Source organism: Pezoporus wallicus, unplaced genomic scaffold (assembly GCF_028554395.1).
Source record: "Pezoporus wallicus isolate ANWC-B61680 ecotype Strahan unplaced genomic scaffold, APGP_CSIRO_Pwel_v1 contig_5785, whole genome shotgun sequence".
Lineage (NCBI taxonomy): Eukaryota > Metazoa > Chordata > Aves > Psittaciformes > Psittacidae > Pezoporus > Pezoporus wallicus.
Window position 1 is genome coordinate 3,177,684 of NW_026641150.1, and position 27,735 is coordinate 3,205,418.

At 38.9% G+C, this 27,735-nt stretch overlaps 1 protein-coding gene across 1 annotated transcript in view; it reads right to left on the reverse strand.

Annotated features, from left to right (window-relative positions):
* LOC130606165 (opsin-3-like) overlaps positions 1-27,735 on the reverse strand; it is an 80,784-nt gene that overhangs the window by 48,609 nt on the left and 4,440 nt on the right. Inside the window, exon 2 of the mRNA XM_057422230.1 lies at positions 7,860-8,185. Coding sequence (XP_057278213.1) covers positions 7,860-8,185 — 326 coding nt within the window. The remainder of the gene's footprint in view (positions 1-7,859; positions 8,186-27,735) is intronic.

The following is a 27,735-nucleotide window of genomic DNA, read 5'->3' on the forward strand; positions in this document are numbered from 1 at the left end:
TACTTATTCTCATTTAATCCGTTATATTTATATTACACATAGGTTTGCCTCCACTAAAAATAAATGCAGGTTTCATAAAGGAAGCATACATGTGCCATTTAAGTCTAACTCTTTAGCAGGGTACAATATTCATCATACAAAAAAAAAAAGGATATAGTAGGTTATAAAAATATTAAAGTACTAGTAGCTGTTGAGCAAAATGAGTATTACAAGTAAGTGAGGCCACCTTAGCTTCAGTCAGGTTAAGCTGAAGCTACAGGACCAGACAAAATTTGAGATACAAGACAGAGATGAACTGGGCTTTCCCACTTTTTGTTTATGGATAAAATAGCTTTAGAGCAAGGTAGCTGGGGAATCTATTTTTTACCTTACTTTAACTGAGGTAAAAAAAAGTAAGATCAATCTTGTAACTTTATATAATTTGACACATTATTAAGATAATTAAAGCCCGAGAGCTCAACTCAATTCCCTTGGTCATAAACCTTGAATTCACTTTTATGCAGAGGTTGTCATGCAGATATGCAAGTTATTCAACTGAGCTAGCAAAAAAATCCTACCTAGCCAGTAGGATTTGAAGGTAATGAAACAATTGATTAGAAACTTTGAAAGAATGTTTGATTTAGATTTTTACCTTTCTTCTTTTACATGTTTTTGATTTTCGGTTTGTAAGTGCATAATCATCATTTGCATCTTTTTATATCTCTGTAGCATGTGTATTTGTCATGTCATACTGGCATGTCATTGTTCTTCACTACATGATTAAATTTTCAGATAAAATTCTTTCCCTTTATCCCTGCCTCAGGCACTGTATCTTAACCTCTCAGGATGCTCTACAGTGGAAGGCAGACTAAATCAAAGAACTAATGAACGGTTACAGCTATACGGGACTAATATGGAAGCGGAATAAGGATAGAAAAAGTCAAAGCAAACATCCTTCATCTCTTCTCCACCAGGAAAAAGTAGAACTACAGTTTGGATTGTGACTGAAAGCTTCACTATATACATCGTGGTTTATGCGCAGTGAACCAAGGCTTTGATTTCCCACTCGGACAGCACTGGCTGGGGAGTGGCATAAAGACTCTCACACAATGGCACAGCTAATGTGGGGATCAAAGACATAATGCTACATGTAGGACAATTTATTTTGCTTCAAATCTTCTGCCAGATATTCTGCTTGAGGTCACACATTGGTTTCTTAAGCGGAGTTACACTACAGGAGAGTAAGTGTGGCTCAGTTCTCAGTGCTGAAGCATAAGTGCACAAAAACATATTCTTTACCCTGCAGAACATCCTTCCACACATTTAATTTTTCCAGTTTTATAAATGGTGAGCAAACAAAAAAATCTTATACTTTTGCCTGCCGGGAAAAAAACTTCATTAAATCACCCCCTGAACAGAGGCATCGTGAGTGCTTCGTATTGATGTATACCATTTACTGTAAACGAAAAACTCATGAGACTGCAGCTCATTCTTTATGGGCATAATGCATCCAGAGATTAATGCATCAGAACTTTAACTTCTATTAGCTTGTTATTAAAGATTGTAACAGGCTTATTTCTTCCCTAGTTTATCTAAAGAATGAAAAATGTCAAGCCCAATGAAATCCTATTTTCTGACCAGCCATTAACTTGATTTACGATGAATTTTTACTGTGCGTGATTTACGCCAACATTGTATCACTGCTTCTCTGCAAAATAAAAACAATTAACTCATGATTTACATTTATGCAAGCATAGGGGAAAGAACATCATAATCTTTTCTGTCTGCTTCCCTTCTAGCATGCTCAGATCTCAAAAAATGACTCACCTGGTCACATGTTTCAACAGTCAGTCAACACAAAGAACATCTCTGAGTGAACATACCTGTCACCCATGACTTAGACATGTGTCTATACAAGACCTGACAGCTGCTGAAATCTCTAAACACTGGACTTTTACATTGGACTGACTCGCCATACCTTCGCTCTCTTAAAAGCTGACATGGCGAACTTACAAACGTTGCAGCTATACACAAAGAAAAAATGTTATCTGTCCCCTTTGTTTCTCAGGGTTTCACATTTTTCTCCACTGTTACAGAAGACACTGAAATTTATGCCCTTGCGACAGCCTTCTTCAATAAGAACTGGTATTAATGCAGCACACAAAAGTGCTGTCTATGAAAGTGCAAACAAGTATTTGTAAGGACCTCACTAAATGAATGCCAAAATTCAGCGTTAAAATGCTACAGATTTTGTTTCAAAAGTTATGTTATACTTGTATTTTATATTATGATCTGGAACTAAATAACAATGACACAATTATTATATCTTTATGGCAAGTTTTAAAAAGGAAAGGCAAAGTTATTTATCATTCTTCCTCTATACAACCAGAAGTTAGGAGAGAAAGTATACATAAAGGCCCAAAGGGAGGAAATAAAGTTTATGAACACAGAGTAAAATAAAATAAAAATAAAAATTAAAAAAAAATAAAGATATGCTGTCTGTCCGAGCACATTCACAGTTAGGATCAAGCATACTCAAAGCTAAGTAAAATCCCAAAGGATTTAATCACATTTGGAAGGGAGGAGCTATAGGAACCAAAGGACCAGGTCTACATCATCTTCACCTGAACTACATTTCTTAGGACTTTGTTTCAATAAATAATGAGAAAGATTTTGAGCTTTGTTTCTAAAAGAAGGCCTGTGATACAAATCTGGTTTTATTTAGGGCTTTTAGAAGATAAGAGTTAATGGTACATAATTGCTTTGTCAATCCTCTCAACACAAGTCATAACTTCAGTGCCACCAAAGATACAGTTTCAGAAAATCAAATTTCTCTATAACTAGACATATGAAGCACACGAAAGAATGATGGAACAATTATTACTTTTCTATCTTACTCTTTGTATTATGTGAAGATAAATTATTTTCAATCATTGTGCATTCTGCCCTGTCTTCCCCTGCTGTCTTCCTACAAAAAATCATTTCCAAATGAGCTGGAGAACTGGAAACAGGGGGATCCTTCTACTTTATAATCCTTTCCTGAGTACCTTAATGAACAATGATAATTGTTTTTACAGATATTTTTAAATGTTCCAAATAATGCAGACATAAAATAGGATTAAGGAATTGTAAATCATAAAAATCTCTGTTTTCTTTCTTTTTTCTCTCAGACTTTCTTTGGAGACACAGGAGATTTCAAAATCACCACTGTTGTTTATATCCAGTGATTTTTAAAAAATACTAGAGTCAAAATCTCATCACACAGAATTCAAAATTCATTTCTTCAGGTTTATAATCGAGTCACAATTTCACTCTGGGCAATACTTTTTATGTAAGAGACAAATCATTTTTCCCCTGCTAAATTTGGTACTTTGAAGTCTGGAAGAGGAGTAAGAGAGAGAGGACCAGGCAGCTCTCCGCAGTGTAACCTTAACTGTCTTCATTCCTCTACAAGTTGACAAGACTCAGAAAGGTCAGGGCATGGGATAAAAAAGATGATCTGGTTCTCTTGTGACATGTAGAAGTCAGAAATCATGTGGCACTTTTCAAACAAAACAACAAAAGTTCCTGCAAAGGGAAATAGTCTGGTAATTCCACTACCTAAGCCTACATTTAAGTCACAAGTTAAGCTAGCATTTTATGAGGAATTAAGCATCAGTAGGTGCACCATGGAGTGGAGGACAAGGCATATTGGTAAGGCCAACTTCTTGAATGGTTTTTCTTGGTTTGTTTTTTTTTTTGTCAAAAACATGAAGTCAAACTAGAACTCAGGTAATGACATGAAAGGATGTAGTAAGTGCTTTTCATCCCTACTTTTTCTTCGCTGTTCTCAAGTAAAAAGAAAAACCCACATACAGTAGAACTATCAGGTCAAGGCACACATCCATATACTCCAGAATCCCATGATGCAGCCCACTGTTGCACTCAGCAAGTCAGATCTGTATTACACCGTGTGTTGAAGTCTTTGTGTTCTGCTTACAGTCCTTTTTATTGTTAACAACGTCCTAGCTACAGCCCATAAAGAAATGCCGAGCTTTGTTCACGCACAGCTTTTGTCAAAGGAAGACTGGCAATGAGACAAGCCAAGACACGAGGCTCCACAAAATCAAACTGAAATATTATCCTGAAACAATGCTCTGGGACTCTTCTTGCCCTTTGGCAAGGTTTCTATATGCAAGTGGGAGACAATGCAGACTGAAGAGATCTATCCCTTTTACAAGTTTTACTAATTCTTATTAGGCTGGTTCATGAGTTCTCTGGGCCCCCCAGCAGAAGATTTTAATCATATTGTGCCTTCTGTGCTACAGTGATCACAATGCTAATCTCTGTAATTCCACATTTGGGAGCCCACTTTTCAAAAGTGTAAACAACTGATGCTGCCTTTATAAAGAACATTTTTCCAGAGGGAATGCAATGGTAGAGTTATAGAGAAACATCATAAGCCAAAAACTGGGGGGAAAAAAAAAAATTGCACTATGAGTAATAAACCATTCTCAATTTTCTTCCCTTGTTCTGTAGAACGTGCTCAAATAAAATATATGTAAGTAATATTTTGTGAGGGAGCAAACTTTGACCCTTTCTACTTACAGGTATCAGACACTTTAAAGGAAAACGAAGAAAGTGAATTTCTGCATCTGCAGGAATGGAAGAACAGGTTTCTTAAAAGCAAGAAACAAGAGCAGCAAGAGTGAAAATACGGACTCAGAGGGAAGAAAAGTCTAATAAAATATTTGTGTTTCTCCATGCCATAAAAACTGATGCCCTACCAGATTCCCTAACAGCTCCTGAAACCACATTTTTTTCTTCAGCTTTCCATTTTGAACACTATTTTGCTTAGCATCTCTGAAACGCTTTCACTATTCAGAGCTAATATTTCCCTCCTGTGAGTGAATTACATAAGGATGGCAGCAAAGACTACCTGCAGAACCAAATTCAACCATCCACATAAAGCCATTCTGGAAAATAAACCCATACCTTTAAAGAAAAAGACCTGTCCAATTCCTAAAGGTCTTCAAGCTTGATAAATGGCAAGAGCTCTGAGATGATAGTGCAGTCATGTTGTAATACTGTTTAATGGCATTTGCTGTCAACATTATTCATACAAGGATGCTATTGACTTGTAATTCCTTGAAAAGACAATCTTTTACAAAACCCATATTACTGAAATCCTTGAGTGTTTTACTATTACAGAGATTGCAGATGACTTCATAGGATCTATTAATGCTCCAAGTGACAGGATGCTACAGCAATTGACTAAATTTAGAGAAGAAAAAGAGAAAAGCAGATATATAATTGAGTTCCTGCAATAAGAAAATGCAGGCACTGTGCCAAATCTTGCATTAACTATCCCAAATCTACTAAGATATTTCTTCCACTGCAATTAATTTACATTGCACTATTAATAATGGCGTAACTCGCGCACTCTTGATCTCAGGGTACAATACCATTAATGCTACAGTAGTCCAACATAAAAATTTACACACATTTTGAAAAATTATGAAATGCATATTTCAGAAAATTTACCAAGCAGTTGAAGCTGGGATAATGCACTTACTATGTTTGCAATGCTCCCACATTTCTTCTAATACGTAACATAGAGGGTCAGAGGACTTTAATCTATGAGGTCAGAATATTGCAAGATAATGACTTTTGTCCACACCAGAAAGTAACAGCATTAAAATAGATGCAGTAATCCTCTTTTTTGTATTACCCTATCAGCTTTTCGTAGTTTTATGTAAGAATTACTATATTTTTATTTGCATTTGCTCATCCCTTCCTCCAGTTAGAAATATGACATACTTTAACATTTCATAATCTATCCCATTTATTACGGAATAGTTAGAAGACCTCAGAAGTGGAAAAAGTCTGTATTTCAGTGACTGTATTATGATATGTTCTTTATAAATTTATACACAGGCCACAGGAGATTTATGAAGTGCAAGATTTCAAGATTATGGTACTGGAGACAATTTCCGGTACATCAGAGAAAGCTGAGGACTTATGAGTTTTCTGACTGAGATTCTTTTTGCTGAAACTTATCAAGAAAATCTTTTGCAAACACCAGGAAAGCATTAGAAGGTTTGTGCAAAAATTTAGGGTTTAGCTACTCTAGACTTCACAAATTCTCAGGCAGCTGTTATGACCTGTAGTCGTAACAACTTTAGAGGGGAGATGTGATCTAATCCTCACTGGACTTCCTCTGCATTTAACATGCATTATTTCCCTGCTTTTCCAGAAGATTAGGCAAGATTGGGTTTAGCTCTTTTTCACTTCCACCACTTACAAAATTTCTCAAACCCTCTAACCTCAGCATCCCAGAGACTTCCAGGTCACTCTGGAAAGCACATGGAGGATGGAGAAGGCAGGATTGTGGAAAATGCTATTACTTCTCCTATTTTTTCCCCCAGTCACCCTCGTCTTCCACCCAGTTGTCCTGGGTTAAACCGCAACACAAGCCTACCCAGTCTTCATGTCTAAATACAAAATGGCTATAGATTGCTTGTATCTTTCCTATGATACTTTGTTCCCTCAGCATGTTTGCCACAACTTTGAGACCCATTAGGCAGATTGGTGCAATTACTACTAAATTTAAAACAAAATTAAAAAAAAGTGAATAAACACAAGTCTACATTTAGAACTAGAAGCTAAAGAACATGCCACAAGAGCTTCACCCATACAAATATTTGCATGTGTTGTGATGGCTGTTGCCAGGAAAAGGAGTGAAGGCTGAAGGAAAGAAGAGAAAAAAGTTTAATAAAGTTGAATCTTCTGCATATTTTTAGTAGGACATGTTCCAAGATGCTGCTCTTTTCTTTAAGGTAATGGCAAAGGATACTGCTGCCCAGGGACCAGATATGGTCTTCAACTTCAGTTTAATGGCTTACTGGAATGATTTTTTTTTTCCATATTACTATTGCACAGCATTAAGAGGATTACGAATGTGTGATTCATCAAAGGGATTTTACTGCTCCCCTCAGTACTCAACCAGGAAAAGATTTCCCATTTGGTCTTCAAGTGTTTTGAAAGTTTTGACAAATCATGCAAAGCGCACAACCTTAATTCCTTATGACTAATCAAAAGTAAACTACATCCACTTTAATTCTGTATGAGAGCCTCTGTTCAGGGATTTACTGATCCCCCCTTTTTTTTCCTTTTCCCATTTAACACCTTTAGTTAATTAATCTGAACATTTAAGAGAATTGCTTTTTAGACATCACCTCTACACTCATTCTTATTATTCATCATTAAATCATTTCATTACTGCCCCAAGAGTATTCAAACTTCACAATACCACACCCCCGTCAAGGTCTTTTGGAACATTCATTTTGGAATATCTGCGGTGAACCTTAAACCAGTCAGAGAACTGTCACTGTAGTAGCAGTAGTATTTAAGGAAACTTTTAAATGTGGCCTAGAATTACAGGGAGAAGCTGATCCTTAGGATAACTCTGCAAACTGCAGTAGAATTGCATTACAGTAGAGTTAGGAGTCCACAGATTAAGAGCAGAAATGATTAAAATGTCATCATCCAAAACCAGGAAGAAATGTTTTCTTGGATGCCTTATTCATAGGCAGGTAAACATGTACTGGCTTCTATACAAATGCAACCTTCACCCAGATGTGCTGGTTTTCCTAGAACACTGTATTTCCAAAACACAAAATCAGTATCTATATGGATATTCATCTAGCGGCTCTGACTGGATCTTCAGGAGAACTATAAAGCTTGGTGAAGACCTCCTGCCGCTTTCTTGAGGCTGTGGCCTTTATAATTTCATTATGATTTGTTGTTTTGCTATCATCAATATTTCCAAATTTGATAGAGGGGAAATGGAACATACACCTCAGAACAGTTTGCACTATCGGTAACACTCAGCTGCTTACCTGTTTGACAGTGTAAAGGAGGCGACCATAGCAGTACATCATGACCATCACAGGGATGACCAAGCAGAATATGAAGAGACAGATGATATAGGATGTGGACTTTGCTGACTCCGAGGACCAGCGCACTGAACAGCTTGTACCTGCCCCTTCTACCCCGTAACTGCTCCAACCAATCAGAGGGGGCACAGTCCAGACCAGGGAGTAAATCCATGAACCACCAACTGCAAGCAATGCCTTCTGGTAGTCAGCGCTGCGCTTGTTGCACAGGGTGAGTGTGCTGTAGCGTTCGTAGGACAGGACAGCCAGGGAGATCAGGGACACAATGCCTGCAATGAATCAAGCAATTTAAATGCTTACTTTCATTATTCATTATTTCATGTGGCATCCATCTTAAACCCTAAGAAATTAGATGCTTTTCTGGTTATTACGTATTTGAAGCAACAGTAAAAACTATTTACATTATTCTGTATGCTTAAATCCTTGCAGGATTTGGTTGCTCTATCCCTTGTGTCAAATTCTGTGTAACTTGCATTTATCTTATATTGGAAGATTTTTGTACTTCAGACTTTTAAAAGCAGCTTCCCAGATTTAGCTGGTTTTCTATTATCCAAGGGAAATCCATTTTCACATGAACTAATAAAACGTTGAAAGATTCCCTTGCTAAGAAATATTCAATTTTTAACATCCATGAGCATTTTCAAATATTGCATTGACTTTTATACATGCAAAAAGCTTTCAATTCAAGATTGGGAATCCCAAAATGAAAGAAGCTTTTGCACAAATGCCCCATCAGCTGGATATATCTTTAGTTCTCACCACTCAGATATGGAAACAACAAACAACCCTTGGCATGACTGTGATACAGCAGGTCATAACTTTATTTACATGTGCACCATATAATCAAGTTTAAAAGTTATTTAAGTTAAAATTGAGCCCTAGCTGCCAGACCAGTTATATCTTACAATCGAAGATTCAAAAATCTGGTTAGTAGGACATTTCTACTCTCTCTTCCAAGATTTGAGGTCCTGACTCCCTCTACAAACCTTCCAACAAATCTGTTAACAGAAAAGGTGATCTTCAGAGGAATTCATAGCTGTACTCCATTTTTTCCCCATTTAACTGTCAGCTTTTCTTGTAGCTCCTTCCTAGGCATAGAATAGAGGTGATAGTGCTAGGCTAGCCTGTACCGAGGCAAAACACCCCACACAAAGGGCACAGGAGAGGATTCTCCCCAGGCACAGCATTTTCCTTCTCCCCCCTAAAATTCAGTGACTCCTTTCCTATTAGCTGGATGCAGGCACATTCCTGCCATCTTGACAGCAATTTGCAGTTACTCTGTGCAGAGCTGGTTATGGCAGAGGACCCAGGGGGAATGAAAGTACTGCTTGCTGCAATAGGATGCCTTATTTCTCAGGGGAAGAGAAGGCAAAAGGTGTGAGGAGAAGGCAGGTCCTGATGAAGAAAACATCTTTCTTGTTATAAAAGCCCACTGTATATTACAGGGAAGTCAGACTTCTTTTAAAAGTAGATACACTTAGAGCTGTAAAATGACACAGGTCCACTAAATGCAACTGAGTTACACATTTTAAGAGTGTAATTTAAAAGCTTTTTTAAAGCTAGACTATTTTAGAGGCAGAATAGACTTTCTGATTATCCCTCATCTAATCTGATTTCCTACATTACATAGTTTCGAAAGCCCGCTTCCGTAATTCCTGCATTAAACACATATGTCAATATAGAAAAAAAATAAAAATAAAATAAAATAGCAGGTTCTGAAATACAGACTTGGGAACAAAGAATCTACCATTCTCTTCTTGCTTCCAGCCCATACTTGTTTATCTTCACTTTCTGAGCATTGCCACTTCCCATGCTTTTATCTGCTCAACTAAAGAGCTTCTCACTATCAAAAGCTTTTAGCTCATGTAGGTACCTAAGGCAAAATTCCAGATTTTATACTGAAACTTAGGCCTCAATATTTCTGCATTTTAGATGAGACTGTCATGCACTAATAGAAAACAGTCTTGGCAACAAGAAATCTCTCCCCTCCCAGCTGAATGCTCTATAGCAACCCTGTATTATTCTTGCTCTACCTCCGATGGCAACAGAGGGCATTATGTCCCTATTTTGAGGAGATGGCAGGTGAGATGTACCTTCAGGCCGAGAATATCCTTCAGTCCTGCAGGTACAGTTTTGCCTAGAAAACCCAAATAGTGTGGTCAAACTTCTCTAGCTCAGGGCCCTGCTTCCTGGGTGGCTGCTTGAGCCATTGGGCTCCCAGGTCAAGTCTGAGCAACGCCTGCTCAACCCTGCAGCTGTGCTGCTGTGCAGCAGCTTCTTATGGTGTGTATGATCACAATTTATAGCATTGTTTACACTTCCTCGTATTTTTGCCTGTTGGCCAATAGAAAAAAGACGCTCATCTTTTCTCACACTGGTATTTATGATGGACAGCTTTATGAAGTAGATCTGAAGATAACTACCCATGAATGCAAGATTGTTTGCTTTGAGACAAAGAAAAAGCCTCTTTAACTGACATAAAATTAATACTTAGTTATTAAATTAGGACCATGCTGATGCCAGTAAAGAATAAATCAAATATTAGCAGACAAAACCACAAAAGTTGCCTTTAGATTATAGCAAATCATTTTTCTTCTCTATGCAGAAGAAAAAGGAGACTCTTAATTACACATCTTGGCTGGAGCCTTTTCATCTTTATTCACCTTTTATTGTTGAGTTCCACTGAAATGACGTAAACTACATTTTTCTCTGGAGGACAATAACTGTGACATATGGAATCCCAGGCCACAAAAGTTTAGGGAAAAAAAAAACATTTTTCTTTTTGTCATAGTAAGACTTCAAGATCTGTGCTATACTTGAACTTCTTAATAAGCACTGAAATTAACACCACTGTGCTTTGAGTTCTAATGATTTCAAGACAACAAGGGGAAAAGAAAGCACTGAGAAGGCAGCCTAGAAGAGATATTAGAATAATTCAATGTTCTTCATGTACTTAAAGTTAATGAAGCCCAGCTAACTTTTAAGAAAAATTACAATATTTTGAAAGAATGAAACCAGTACTTTGAAAGACAAAAAAAGGCTGCAGTGAAGAGCCAAAACCAAAACAAAAATTAAACAAGTAGCTTCTTCCCCACAGTGAGATACATTCCATTGCAGTGGCTGCAAGTAATAAAAACACCTATTACCCAGGGAGGAAGAACCTAAACAACAGGGGCCATGACAACCCTCTCTGTCTGCTTTGTGTGATTTTGTGCAGGGTACACAAACTTGGGACCCTCTGCACCCCAACACTGCAGTTCTACCCAACCAAGGGTCTTTCATCTTAACACAGAAATCAGGAATAGACAAAACCAAAACAGAATGTCCATCAAGAAACAACTCTGTTCCAATACCATGGTAGGTTATCAGCTCCAATGTCACCATTTGCTAAGAATACCCTTAGCTTTTTAATTTTAAAAAGTGGGGTTTTGGTTTTTGGGTTTTTTAAAGCTCACTCTCATTTGATGCATTGCAGCAGATACATAGGCCTAATTTGCTGGACTGAAACAAGATTATTTCCTAACGAAGGCAAAACCTGGTTTTGTATTCAGTATTTAGTTTGACACTGGATGAAAGTTAAAAACAGGGATCAGGTGTGTAAGTTAGTGAATGAGCTGCCAACAAAAACCTGATTATTGCCTTGTCCTCTACATGCTTTTCAATAGCACTCAGTATGATCTTCATAATTTTTCCACACTTTCAGTCTTCCCTTTCACCCTTCTTGTAATCCAGTTTAGATAAAGTAGAATACAACTTCTCACTTTTCATTGTGCCTACTATTTCTGCGTTATCAGACTTGTGTCATATGCATTTAACTGTTGTGGTCTTTACAGTTATCTGTATTCTATTTTACACCCTATCTATTGCAGTCATAAGAATTTGTGAGAATCTCAGCTTTAAAATAAAAAGCAATTAAAAACTTTAGACTTATGGCAGAGGAAAAGATTTGAATGTGATCTCCATAGTCTTAACCAGAAAATAATTTAAAAATTATTTAAGTTATAAAAAGGAAAAAGCTAATTATAATTTCAAGCTAAGCACAATGCTTTATGCAAGCATTTCAGTCTTATTTTTGCAATAGCATTTATGACTGGCTTGACTGTGTATATGGATTTGAAATGAGTAATGCTTTCTAAAATTGAAACAAAATTAAGTTCAGGAATTGAAAATCTAAACAGAATTTGCCTCCAACAAATATTTAGGGTCTTGAGCTGGTACCTAGCCAAGTAACTCCACAGGAGTCAATTACAGTGAGAAATGTAATTTGTTCTTCCAACATTTCATGCAAATACAGGAACAAAGCTGAGGTTCTCACTGAGCAGTACTGGAAAATGACATAAAAATCCACTGCAGATTGAATTACAGAAACAAATAATTATTAAAAAATTAACCATGGAAATAAGTGACTTTGAGACAAGCTGGATGTGAGGCAAAAGCCTTTCCTGCACAGCAATTAGTTGCAGTGCAAGAAACTCAATTTCAAGTTGTAAACCAGGATAGGCATGCATTTATAGGACTATCATCTGAGTCGTTACCTACTATTTACTTTCATTTAAAGATCTTCCTGGCAGCACAGCAGAAAATATGCTGTGAAGGACACAGCAAATCATTATGCTTTGTCCCTGTGAATCCCAGCTAAGAGCACAACATTTCGTATTAGTTTTTGCTGGTTTACACTGCATACTGATGCAGTAACTAGAAATAGGATGCAGCTTGCCAATCATCTGTAGGTTATCATAAACTGAGTCCCAGAGATTCCGTCTACACTGGATGTTTTGACTACGAATTTAAGTGTATTTGCCCTGTTAAATCTCCTGAAGGTCATTATCCTACATCATGATTAGAGTCTTGGAGCATCACACTTGCATGACATAATGATATCCTGCACTGCATTCTGGTTCCCAAAGATGAAGGGCAATGAAAAGAAGCTAGCAGTAAGCTTAGGCACACTGACCTTGGAGGAATGCAATGGCATTCCTTCTTCCACATGACATTAAAGCAGGAAAACTAAATCAAATTGCTCAGAAAAGGCCAAGATGATTTTATTGCACGCAATCCCCATCCAGGCTGATTTTACCCACTCACAGTAAGTCATTCACTCACACTCTCACACCCACAAACACGAAGGTCTGTATTTCACAGGTCTGTCCAGGACCTCTTGTGCAACAGGGAGAAGAAGGGATTCTGGCTATCAGTTCATCAAACCTCTTGCTTACAGGTACCTCCCTGGCAACAAACTGAGGTTTTCAAGAGGCACCACTCCTGTTGAAGCCAGGCCACCCTGCAGTGGTGAAGAGTGAATTTGGAGATACAGCGAGAAGCAGCTGAAAGGACATTTGCAGGAATAGAGGAAACATGCTCTGATCTCCACTTAGAAATGCCTTATTGGTAAACACTTAACACGGTGTCTTGGGTTCACCAGTAGCAGTCATTTTTTTTCTCCTTCTTAGTAGCTGGTGCAGTGCTGTGTTTTTTGACTTTCGGCCTGGAAACAGTGCTGATAACACCGATGTTTTTAGTTATTGCTCAGTAATGTTTACTCTGACCAAGGACTTTGTGAGTCTCATGCTCTGCCAGGGAGGAGAGGAAGCTGGGAGGAAGCAGAGACAGGACACCTGACCCAAACTGACCAAAGAGGTATTCCATACCACAGCACATCATGCCTGGGATATAACTGGGAGTTACACGGAAGGGCGAGTGCACTGCTGGAGTGGGGCAAGGTATTGGTCTGCAGGTGGTGGTGAGGTGTTGTATTCTGTTCCCTTGTTATTTCCTTTAACATTATTATTATTGGTGGCAGCAGCAGTGATTTGTGTTATACCTTAGTTACTGGACTGTTCTTATCTCAACCCATGGGAGTTATATTCTTTCGATTCTCCTTCCCATCCCTCCGGGAGTGGGGGGAAGAAAGAGGGGGGGAGGTGGGGGGGTGGACTGCGTGGTTCTGATTTATGGCCTGGGCTTAAATCATGGCACACGGGAAGCAGGTAGGTTTCTCAGAAATGTTGTATGTTCTAACACAGGTACATTCCCTTCCCCCTAGTCCCTCAGGCTTCAGCTCCTAAATCTGCTGCTCTGTTAGGTGGAGAATATGCTAACATTCTCTGTGGTACTATGAGACAGTGATAAGATGCAAAAGGAAGAAAAGTTTTTTGTGACTATATGCACCCCAAACTGGGAATACTGGGGAATCGTATGCTAAGGTATTCTTCTGCTGTTTCTTCTGGCTGCCGTCCTTCATCACACTTCCCAAGGACTTAGAGGTAAACATAGAACAACGTGGTAAAAGCTCTTTTCAAATGAAGGCTCTTACTAGCTCAATTTTACGGTTTCAAGTTTAATTCCAAGTTGTGCTGCTGAATGGTATTACATAAATATGTTACTGAATTATACAAAACTAGTTTGATCAGTGACTCAGTGCTATTTTCTAGGGAAGTAACTTTGCTGAATTTAAATGAGAGCATGTCTGTAAGTTCTTTACGGAAGTAAAAAAAAAAACCCACAAATCAAAGTGCAACATAAACAATTTAAGTAATTTAAAAGACATGCCCTTTCCAACATATATGCACTTCTGTGTTTCCTTAGAAACCTTTCTGAAAACATATCCCAGCATCATTCCTCATGGACTCTGCATGCAATACAACTGGTAGGTCTAGTATTCACAAGGCAGGTTTGGAAGCAGCAAGAGGGGAAAAAAAAACGCAACAAGATCTCTTTCTAATGGTAGCTTAATCTTCAGGTGAAATTTTATCAGCTCTGGATCAAAGTACCTTACCTAACACCTGCCACAGCATTGGAGACTTTGAGAGTCCACATGGAACAAACTGTGCTATCATCAGCTTTGATTCCATCTTTTAGGTATTAGTTACTGCTAATACTGATAAGGAAAACTCCTGGGCTATGCTTACCTTAAAGTCAATGCATTTATTCCACAAAAATACAGCCATTTCCACCACAGAGATTGCTGCCTTCAGAGACTTCCTTGCAGGTGAGGAGGTCAGAATATTACGATGATAAAAGCAGAAACTTTCAAAAGCTGACTCATCTGGCAAAAGGGGGGGGGGGTGGCATTTCCGTCATCTGTTGACCTGATCACTGACCTCCTCACAACATATACACTTTTGCAAAAAATCAGAAACTACTGAGGGGCACAGCATCATGGGAAGAAAGAACAAAACCTGATAACTGTTAAAGAAAATAAAGAAGTATTCTGGTTTTCTTATTAGCTCTAAGTCTCAAAACACACACTTAACTCCTACAGTGAAGACAGTCAAGTCCTATCTCATTTATAGTCTCCAGTTTATATCTCCTCTTCTTGTGTGACACTGCCACAAATGGCAGTGAGAATGTTGATCAGCCTGCAAAGTCTGGGACAGGCAGCCCAGAATGAAACAAACTCAGCTAAGCTAACAGAACACAGTTATATTAGTCAAGTTGGTTAACAACTTCCACAGCCGCTAGTGCTAGTGGGAAAGCAGCATCCAATGAGCAAGTTGGAGAAACAAGTGAGAGATTGTGAATATGGAATTTTACAATAGGTAGGTGTTTTGGTTTTGTGGGTTTTGTTTTGTTTCTTCAGTTTTTAAGGTAAGAAGCACAATTGAATATTCAAAGGGATGCAAACAGGTGTGGAGAATGGCAGACATAGGGGCCTGTGGCTGCTCTTCCTTCCCTGCTCCTTCCCCCCAGAATATTACTCACTTTAAACTTTTCCCTCACAAACGAAAAGAGATACACAATTTATAAACCAAAATCCGGCTCTCAACAGATTTTGGCAGAAGTCCCCAAACATTTCCAGAATTGAAAAGAAAGCCCACTGAACCTAGAGGACTTTCCAGAATTAAGATGAATAGACTGAAACTGAGCACTGGGCTTGGTGGACAAACAGCCAATACTAGCCCGACTTGCTTGAACTTTACAGCTCAGTATCTACACTTTAGCGAATAAACAAATCATAATAAATTAACCTCTGATATAGCAAATCACAGTGTGAATACAGCAGCTCCTGATAAATTCAGTGCCAATATAAATGATACAAACTGTAGAGAAGTGCATGGATGCTTCAGTAACTGACAGAAGCAGCTGAGAATGGGATGTGCTCCCAAAACATTACTGGGTATATTTGGATATGCCTATTAAATGTTTATAATAGGCATCGAACATACAGTAAAAGCAATCAAATATTCTTGCATTTGGTGATTTATTCATTGAATGCTCCCACGTGTTAGTGGTCATAACACCATTTTCTTTGGATCTTTAAGGCATTAGAAACATTTCTACTTATTTGAAATAGAGAAAATGTTCACTACAATCATTTGTTACATATTAGTAGTTACAGCCAGTTTTTAAATGCTGGCGGTCTCAGCTTTAAAAATACAGGCTACTTCAAATATCAGCAATTCACTTTGAATAGACATAAATGCAACAGTAGCTATTTATTTAATGCCTGTAATTATTTGTTTCTTTTGCATAGATGACTTCTAGTCATGAGTCCATTAGAGAAGGCAATCATTCCTTTCCCTAAAGAATTCCCTTCCTGCTTAACTCTAACGGGAGTCACAGTTTAACTCTGCACTTGAAAGAAATCACTGCAAAATCACTGTTGCATTCAATCCTGTTGGGACAAATCTGACAGCAAACATTACTGGCCCTGTTCAGTAAACCTTTCCTGCTCTTTTCTCAAGAGTCATTTCTGTTTCCTCTCTCCATTCCCTTCCTTCTGTGTTTGGCGATATCTTCAATACAGACAATATGTATTACTTTTAATAATAGAGAATTATTTGGTTTATTCTTTCTTTCCCCCGTTGCTGAATTTTTAAATACACATACATTGTGCTTTAATGGTGACCTTAATTCTTAGCTATATCTTGTAACTTAATATGTATCACTGAGTAGTACTATGCTTTTCTGCTGTTATTAATAAGTTTATCCATCAACCAACCAGCCAACTACTCCTAGTGGTATAAATATAGCAAAGAACTCCCTTTTGTATCTCAATGATACCAGCATAGTACAAAACCCCCCGCAAAATAAACAAAAAACCAAAACAAAACAAAAAACCAAAAAACAAACCCAAAACCAAAATTGAATATTAATTTTGCTCTCATTTTCCGTTCGTTATGCAGGATCCCTCTGCATTCTGGACAGCAGGCTAGCACTTGCAAATTCAGCCTCCTAAATCAGCTGCCTCCTTATCAGTGTATTTATCCAGCTGCCATAAGGAATCAGAATAAAATATAATGTCAGCACTAGATGGAGCTCCTATACAGCAACATCTCGGGAGAAATCTTTGGGGCTTGTGAGCCTGTGAAAGCAGGGATGGATGGGTGTACAGTGCTAGCATAGTAGGAGGATGCTCCCAGGGCACCACTGCAGCAGCCCCATGTCCATATATGTCCATACTCACACTGTCTTCCAGAGCCCCCATCTCCAGCCAGGAGTGCCCTTTTGCTTTCCAAACAGGCACAGATCCCCAGGACCCTCCTTCATGCTGAGCATCTGCACAGATGTAATACATAGCCTGTAGTCTCAGGGTTTTCCTACATACAGGGTATAGTACCAAGCAAGGTTAGAGGTGAAATTACAGTGTATTACATCATTACATCATCTGCCAGAGGCAAGCTTCCACCACAGCACACCTAGCTAACTTCCCTCCTACAAGCCTGTGCTTTTTCACTGAATGTAACTGCTCATTTTTAATAACAAAGGTATATGTCTAGAGATTTTAAAATGATTCTACTCTCTGCTTTTTTCATCAGTTACTATTCCTAGGGAGGGAACACACTAGAAATATTTACTCTTCGGAGTCGATTTTCCGTCATAAGGTCTAGTGGACAAACTGTTTGTTATAATAATTAGCTATTAACTGGTCAATAACTAGTCATATCTGATAATATAAATGCAGTGTAAAAAATACGTAGATCAGTCTTTACATGGCCCTTGGGCCAACATGTTCTTATGGAGTTTTACAATCCAACAACGTCACGTGCTATGAAGGTGGGATGAAACAGTAGAGAAGGCTGCACCTACCTCTACCCATGATGACTTTGCTTGCTAAAGGATGTGCAGTGAGGAGAAGCAGTATTAACCCTTCAGAAGGACCTCAGAAGAGGAGATCTTTTGCTACATCCATTAAGACATAGTTTGTAAATGATGCAGACAGAAATCCTTTGCAGTGTATTTCATCTAGCAGACAAGTCTACTCTGCAGTAGTAGATTGGTGGAAATTGCACTAGAGAACATAGTAGTGGATGTATACAGAGGTATGACATGTTGGGACAAGCCAGCATGGCTAGCATGAGGGAAGCCATGCCTTACTAATTCATTAGAAGTCCTTGGCAGTGCCATGCAGGCAGGGATGATACATTCAATAAAGCCTACTTGGATTTCCAAAAAAACTTTGACTAGCCCAGGATAGTAAGCTGCCTTACAATAACAGAAGTTTTCACATAGATAAATAATTGATTAGAGGCAGAAAATAAAGAACAGGAGAAAACAGTTTTCTCATTGGAAACTGTGGCCAGCAAAGTCCCCTATGGATCTGTGCTAGGCCCTGGGTTATTCATCACATTAACAGATTGTCTGGAAGAGATAGCAATGAGTGAATTTTGCTGATTATACTACACTGAATAACTCCAAATCAACAAAAGCTAACTGTGAAGTACTGCAGAGCAACCTCATGAAACACTCACTGAGTAGATGAAATGCAATACTGATGTAAACTGCCATATGTGGAGAAAACCAGCCCTAGCTTTAAATACACAGTGATTGTTTCTGACTGACTTACTGCTCTGCAAAGAGAGTTATGCAAACCACTTCCACTCAGCAGCAATCCTCAGCAGCATTTAGAAAAGCAAACATCAGGGCACATTAGAAAAGGAAAATGGAGTTAAAAACCCCAGAAAATGTGAAAAGTTGGATGGCGGAAGATTATTTAGAGTTTCTCATAATACAAGAACTGGGTTTTCAAATGAAATCATCAGGTTGCAGCCTTAATTACAGGAGAAGGTGCTTTTCTTTGCATAGTATATAGTCAATAAGTAGAATTCCTTGATATATTATATCAATATATATATTATATATTAATTTTACAGGGTTCACAACAGCAAGCAGTCTGGGAGATAAATCCAGGGAGACCCAGACTGCTGGGACTATGCACTGGAAAAATATCATTGGATGCTGAAGGTTATCCTAACTCTAAGTTTAGTATTCTAGACACATTAACTGAGCAAATATTTAGTACATGAACACACAACCCTCTGCAAGGCACAACTCTTATTTAGTTGTTGGTAGGAAGAAACACTTACAGCATAGTAAGAGGCCATTACTTGCTTGTATCTACTATTAATATTTCTTTCCCAAAGGTCTGAGTGCCCCAACCCCAGAAAAGATATTAATACTTGTAAAACTCATTCTCATGCTCAAATTCCTTGTTAAACACCCCTTGATGCACTGACCAGTAGAGAAAAACTGTTATATAGAGCAAACCAGATGGTGATACATCTACTGCTCCCATCACAAACAATATTAAGCTATGGCTTTGTATTTCCTTACAACCTGCTTTCTACCCATTAGAAAAAGCCCATTTAAATCCTGACTGGCATATTTATCTGGCAGTCTTTCATCCTACTCCTCTGATGCAGTTTTTGCCTCTCACAAGGATATTAAATAGAAATACACTTTCAGTTTTAAGAAGCACACACAGTAAAGCAATCCTCAGCGTCATCACAGTGTTTCTGGTCCTCAGCCCTCTCACACTACCACATGTTCTCTCTTTGAAAACTGAGCAGATCAAAACCAGAGCAAAATTTGGTAGTTTGGATAAACTTAGGCAAACTGCTTGGATTTGTTACAAAGACTTAAATTGAAAAGCTGCTTTGTGCACCATAGTTAGTGCACGGGACATACATATAGAACACACCCAAATACCACGTCAATACTCTACCCTTTCATTAAGGGTCAGAATTTGTAACTCCTCATCCCTACCATATTAATTCCTACCCTAGAACTGTGCTTAATTAACTCCTGCTGAACTGTCACTGAGGCAGATGGCTTAGCTGCAGGGATGGCCATCAGCCTCCTGCGTGGTGCTTGCTCTCCTGCCGCAGGTGGAGAGGAAGGCAGTGCCCCTGACCACAACGTCAGATCCCTGCTCCAGGATACTCCGCTTGTGCTGCCTGCTGTGCCGCATGCTAACAGCTTGGATAATTTCATTAGGATGATTAAACCTGTCAGTGTAAAGAGATCCCCTGGCAATTTCTTAAACAGACTGAATGCAGAACAGAAGTTACCCACAAATTGTAAATTTGGCAAACAACAATGCTTCAGTGTGCACATGCACATAAGAATTAAGTCTAATGCAGATCCAGTGGTATTTGACCATTGCATGCTCTAAAATTTTCATAAGAACAAGTTAAAGTAGATTATCTGGGTTTTTTTTTGTAAAATTCATGCCATTTCTTAGTTCAAAGCAAATCTCGACAGATGTTAGCGTGCTATTCCAATAGTCTGTACTAGACTCAGACAAAAGTTAGAGACCAAGCAATAAAATGTCACATATGTGAATTAACTAATGGTTTTGAATCTTGAAAATTGTTACAGTCCTAATCTAAGCACAAGTTTGCATTGCCGTTGATTTTTAAAGATATTCAAACTACTTCTCATGAAAAATTTTCACACTCAAGTCCACTTTTTTCCTACCATTTCAGAATGTAACTTTTCATCTATCAACTCATCTGAAGCCTGCCCCCTTTGATCCCTTCTTACCATAGTTATCTACTACTTCTGCTGGGGATTGTATTAGTGAAACCAATAGCAACAATGGAACAATAGAGAAAAAGAAAACAAAAAACATAACAACCAAAACACCATAGAAAATATAATTGAGAAATAACACTAGAAAATTAGAACCTATTGAACATCGGCCTCCGATAAAACACTACAAAATGTATGTAAAGATTTACAGCTTACCCCAAGTGAGTCACCTTCTGCATTGTGGTTGCCATACTTGTGTAGGGAAGAGCAAAAGTTTGTAGCTGGCCATAGGATGAGATTGTACTTCAAACATATTGGCATCTCTCTGTGAAATAGCTTTAAGAAACCACAAACAGGAGATACTTCTAATGTAATTTTACCACATTTTGGGAAGACTTGTTGGATGGAATTGCCCAGAGCCATTGAGCCTGATGCTGACAGCTGGAATTAGAAACTTTCAGCTGCAGCAAATGAAGACTTACACTGTTATAACACAGTAGTTTTAAAGATGGTGCCCAAGTAACCTTGATTAAGGCATTACAGTCTGGACGGGGAGGGGAGTCAAGCAGGCCCAGGGAACCTGAGGCATTCACCCTTGTATGGGGTGAATGCTGGCCCATCTGCCTGCCCTGATCTGCGTTGGGCCAGCACAGCATGGGGAGAGAGACAGGTCCCAGGCCAGTCAGGGGTCAAAGCACAGGGACACTCCAAGAACAGTAACGGTGGGATGTCGGGGGGGAAGAAGCAGCCCATGGAGTGGTGCTCCCTTGCATCTTCTATCTGAAGGTATCAAATATTCCTCCTGCCTGGATCAATTATAGAAAATTTCCAGCAAACAGAGGTCATTTTGACAGTATTAAAAAGACCCAAGCAACCCACAACAAAAACAAACCCACAAACCTTCCAGTAATCCAATCCTGTTAGCTGTGATTTCACAGGTGAGTCATAGCTGTGGAATCATAACAGAAACATTAAATGGTCTGCAAATCAATAGAGGCTGTAGTTTATTAACTTACTAGACATTTACTGAATCTCCACTTTAAGAAAGTTTCTCAGCTAGCACTGATACCTAGAAAAATACAAATGTAAACAGAATAGCTCCAGCTTTTGAAGAAACTTATCTTTCCATGTCAGCACGCTCTTTTAACAAACTACTGCTAATTATTATTTACTCCTCTTAATAGATTTGTCTAATTAGAAAAAGTGGCAGAAACATTTAACAGTGAAGATTAGCCACAGATGAGAAAAAGGGGAAAAAATGAAACTGATAGTTATTGCCTATTACTGTTATTATTTGGAGCTATGCCAATAGTCTTGTATTCCTTTTATCACTGAAAAGCCTGTAAGTATTCATTTGCTTACTAGACTGGAAGATGTAGCATTCTGCTTAAATGCTTCCAAAAAAAAAGAAATGGACATAGAAAATGAATGTCCTCAGTTAAGAAAAAGCCACTAGGAATATAGCTTGGATTTAAATAGCCAGAGATAATATCCTCCCTCTCATATAATTCAGGGACTGCAAGGGAAATGTTAAAGTTTTGCAAAAAATTATCAAATTCTGTTCAGGTATGTCAGTACATAGATGCTCTTAAAGAGTTACTGGAGACTATTAAGCACATAGTTAAATGGAATATGATTTAATAGCCTTTCACAACCAAAGTCCTTTGCTCTCTAATATGCTTTTTTCCATTGAATATTGTTTATGTACTGGGCTCCAGTTTATTTCTTTTTGCACACTGAAGGACCAGAAAGTCAAATATATTTTAATAACTATTTCTTTACATGGTTTCTGTTTTTTCCTGAAGTAATAAAAAACTGACATCAGGCACAGCACTGCTTGGGTTAATGCCGGGACCCAGGATTAAGGAAAAGGGCCTGCAAATGCAAATGATTAAACTGAACTCTGACAGAAATGCTGTTCCATCATCTAGAATACAGCTTACAGCCACAACCTTTTAGAATCAATTCACTGTCAGGATAATTTTGCAACAAATATGAGCGTTTAAGCTTCTATTCTGGGTCTCTATGTAAAGCGATGTCATTTGCTTGCTCCCTTGCGTAAAACCCTTAGTGTTCTGCAACATGTGGCCATAACACAGAGTGATGTCCCACAACCAGAAGTACGCAACTGAACTGCAAGCATGACTGTTCAATAAGGAAGCATAAACCATTGGCAGAAATTTGAAGTCACTTGCACATGCACAGAAACAGACTTTGGGCACGGGCAGAACATTTTTTTACATGGGCATCTGACAACACCACACAAAAATGACAAAGGAATTACTGATTTCCTCACAGAATTCCTCTGTCCTTCTGTCCCTCTTTCCAGGACACGTACACAAGCTGCTATCCACCCTTCACTGTTGGTATCTCTGCATGTTTTCTGCTGTTTTCTTTTGATCAGGCACTAGGAAAATAAACTCCAAATTATCATACAACAAAGCACAGCAGAAAACATTAAGGATGGCAGCCAAGGGAAAACATGATGACTCAACCTACATGTGGCTGCTGGTGCAAACTGAGGGTACCTGGGGATCAGCGACCTATGCAGAGCACGCTCCAGCTCCTGTCTGAGCCATGTGCTGGAAATTCTGCTGTGCTGAAAGCTGGGAGGGTTGAGGAGGAGGGAAATGGGGGGTTCTAGTGCACCCCACAGCCCCACCGCAGTATCACGTGGAGATGGGGCTCACCTGGGGCTGCCCAAACCAGGGGAGGGAGAAGCAACTATGCCTGGTGATACAGACACTCACTGTACATCATAGGATCTGACCTAACACTGTTAGCATCAACACCCTGAGTCTGCAACAACTTAAAAACACAGGCAAACTGAATGACACCTTAGGTGGTGCTCTGCCACAACAAAGGCAAAACCTTCTCTTACCTTAAACCGGTGTTAAAACATCTACCAGAGTGAAGTGTCTTATTTCAATAATGCTCAAAGCACATTAGGTCTTCTATTTCCATTTCCTCTGCACAGCATGATTCCTTTTATATCAGGTTTTCCAAAACTTTTGCCCAAACTGACTCCTTACTTCAAGCACTTGAATTGAACACAGAAGCCCAATACTTGTGCTCTACAAATTATCTGTATGAAGACCAAATAGCATTTTCCATACATGATGAACACTGGATCTTAAGCTCTGACAGAGAACTGGACAACTCTTCATGGAAACACAACAAATACTCACTCTTGGACAATTCCAAGTGATTACAGCGATATATGGCATTTAGTGCCTATAGGAACTAGAAATAAACTAAGAAATAAACCAAGAAATAAACCCAACATCCAGGATGAAGACACTGAAGTAGAGAGGGAATTATACGCAAAAGTAAGCAAATGACTGAAAGACAGAAGGACCAATAAGTATGCTACTTGTGAGGGTCATCTCATGACTCCAGAGAGCTACAGAGTACATACCTATCCCTGAGCTTGGGCTCCTTTCATAACCAGTGGGGATAAGGGGGTACTTAGAGGGCACAGCTCATATCATGAGAGCATCTCACATACGCTGGACAATCTGCATGCTGGCACTACAAATCTGTTTTTCCATTGGCTCTAAAAGAAGCTGGTGGGGGATTGGAAAGTGTCTGGTTTTAGTCAGATGACTCCCATCTCTTTCTAAGGTGTTCAGAATTTCATTTTCCCAGGTAAATATGGAGAATATAATAAGTTTTTTTTAAGATTTGGTTTTATTTCTCATTACTCTACTCTGGTTTTATTAGTAGTAAACTGATTTCCCCAAGTGAAATCTGTTTTGCCCATGACAGTAACTGGTGAGCAATCTCTCCTTATCTTTACCTTGACCCAGGAACCTTTCATTGTATTTTCTCTCCCCTATCCAGCTAAGGAGCAGAGTGATACAGCAGCTTTGGTGGGCACATGGCTACCATCCAGGGTCAACACAGAATATCAGCAGAGGATTTCCAGTATGCTAGAAGTCTGTACTCTAAATTTAATTACCTTAGTTTAGTGCAATGAGTCTAAGCCACAGCTTGTATAATTAAGGTAAACAATTAAGAAAAAAAAATACTTATTAGTAGTCACAAGACAGCTGGCATTTAAAACAAAATCATGAGCAGCTCAATTCCTCATTCAGCATGTTTTCTGGCAGTTTACAAGGGAATAAATCAATAACTGCTTTAAAGTGGCTGAAAAGATTATCTATGTAGTTGTGCTACATAGGTTTCTAAAAAGCTTAGTTTTAAAAGTCCTCATTTAGACAAGTCCTTGGCTTATCAACAGACAAAAAGACACATATACATGCCTTACTTCAGTTAAAACAGATCTAAGAACGTAGCCCTCTCCTGCATCCTAGACAGACAGGACACTATGCAGGAAGACATGGACTCAAATCACGAAGTGTTTACGTGGCTTTGGCAGCTCTCTGTCCTCTTGCATACTGATGTTCACTTACAGAACACTAACCTGAATTCATCTTTTACAAAGAAATAAGGGCATCAACTTCTCAGGCAAACTGCCAAGTACTTTAACTACCATGAATGTTGAGGAACAGAAAACAACCAACAGACAACTGAAAATATGAACTAAGACTTCAGCAGTCACAAAATTATCCTTGGTGGTGATGTGCCTTGAAACTTTTCCAGCATTAGAATCCCACGTCGGAATTCCTGCGCCAGAGACAGCTTCATCTTTCCCATATGTATTAATCTGTTTAATATTTAATCCTGATAGGGCATTGCATAAAGTAGCAATTCTGAAAATGAGCTCCAGGAGTCATCTGAGCCCAAATTATGCCTGTCATACATGTTTGGGAAGTCTACATTAGTGTGAGTATCTTGGGAAAAGATGAAATGTTCTGTAAAGTTTTCATCTGTCCAGAGATTTGAAATGTTTAGTAAGGCACTGGAGAGGTTATGCATAAGATGGTCAAAACTGAGTTACAAGCTTCATTTTAGGATGACATATCACTTTGTGTTTATATAGACTCTATGGGAGTGTGTTATTAAATAATGGATTTTTACTACATTAAAATCTAATGCTTAATAATTTCATTATATATTTAACAGTTTTTATTTCAGCTTGCTTGCAGAGTTTACGCAGAGTTCAGCTTGGATAATGTGTCCTCAGTCCCTATGTCCCTTTCCATGTTTGCTTAAATATATAACCATGAGCCTGTCAAACTGCAGCTAAGCAGTGGGCAACGGGAGCAAATTTAGCAAATCCATCCATTTACTCATCTCAGTGACATGTGCAGTTTCCTCTGCAGTGACCTACTTGACAGAGATGCAAACATGCACAAGCACCAGAGTAAAATTATTTACGCTGGGAATACCAGAAACGGTTCCTCCTCTAACTCCGTCCCTAGTGCTCCCCCAGTTCAAGACCCGACAGCTCTTATTCCTCCATAGCAGGTCTCACAATATTTCATGTTTTGCTTAAAATCCACATTGCATGCTAACTGATCAGCATCTGTACTTCCTATTAACTTCTAAAACTTCTGCTTTCTATGAATAGTTTGAAGTCACAAAGCAGACGTGTGGAAAGCAGCAAGGAAATAAATCAAACGCCTACACTTTGTCCATATTTTTGTCCACTGTGCCCATGGCAACTCCCTGGTGATAGTTCTTGGGTCATGGTTTTTAATTGCCTGGGGTAGGCAATGGATTGCTAAGTAAAGAACTTACAGCTCAATTCCACAGGGAGCAACATCAATGTACATTGCACTGCCAATGCTGCTGGGAGAAGAATCAGATTTGCTTTCCAGATCACCTTCCAGAGCAATAGTCACTTGGAGTATTGTGTGCAGTTCTGGTGTCCTCAACATTAAAAGGACATGGAACTGTTGGAACAAGTCCAGAGGAGGGCCACGAGGATGATCAGGGGACTGGAGCACCTCCCGTATGAAGACAGGCTGAGAAAGTTGGGGCTGTTCAGCTTGGAGAAGAGAAGGCTGCGTGGAGACCTCATAGCAGCCTTCCAGTATCTGAAGGGGGCCTATAGGGATGCTGGGGAGGGACTCTGCATTAGGGACTGTAGTGATAGGACAAGGGGTAATGGGTTAAAACTTAAACAGGGGTAGTTTAGATCGCATATAAGGAAGAAATTCTTTACTGTTAGGGAGGTGAGGCACTGGAATGGGTTGCCCAGGGAAGCTGTGAATGCTCCGTCCCTGGCGGTGTTCAAGGCCAGGTTGGACAGAGCCTTGGGTGACATGGCTTAGTGGGAGGTGTCCCTGCCCTTGGCAAGGGGTTTGGAACTGGATGATCTTAAGGTCCTTTCCAACCCTAACTGTTCTATGATTGTATGATTTTAAAAAAATATAAAGACACTTCAGAGAAAGAAAATAGTGATCTCTCACCATGCATTATATTTGAAACAAATCTCAGCTTCCTAATTTCACTGGCTCAGGTTTCATCCAGGCCACAGACCTGGGGATACACCTGCACTCTCAATTTGGTTTAAAAGAAAAAGATTAAGGTTTTCATAGCATCACAAAAGAAACTGTGCATGTGTGTGTGTGAAATAACCACTTCTTCCCAGAAGCCTTTTAAGAACAAATTGCATTTAGAAATATTTCAACAGTTTGAAGTTGGCTTAGGTGTGGTTTACACATCATCAGATACTCAGCAAGTCATGAAGATTAGAATCACAGAATCAGAATCATAGAATGGTTTGGTTTGGAAGGGACTTTCAAAGGTCATCTAGTCCAACCTCCCTGCAATGAGCAGGGACACCTTCAACTAGATCAGGTTGCCCAGAACCACATCCAGCCTGACCTTGAATGTCTCCAGGGATGGTGCAACCACCACCTCTCTGAGCAATCTGTGCCAGTATTGTACCAACCTCATTGTAAAGGATTGTTTCCTCACATCCATCTTGAATCTCCCCTTTTTTAGTTTAAATTAATTTCCCACTTAAAATTTCCTCATGATCTAGGAAAATACTGCAGTTTAAAAAAAAAAAAAAAAAAAAAAGGCACATACCTTCATTTGGTACAAGAGAGTGCAATTCTACTGAAGCCAGTGAACTTACTGTAACATCATCTGAAATTCAGGCCCTATACTGATGTTTATCATAGTAGGATAGGATCTATCCCGTGAGGAA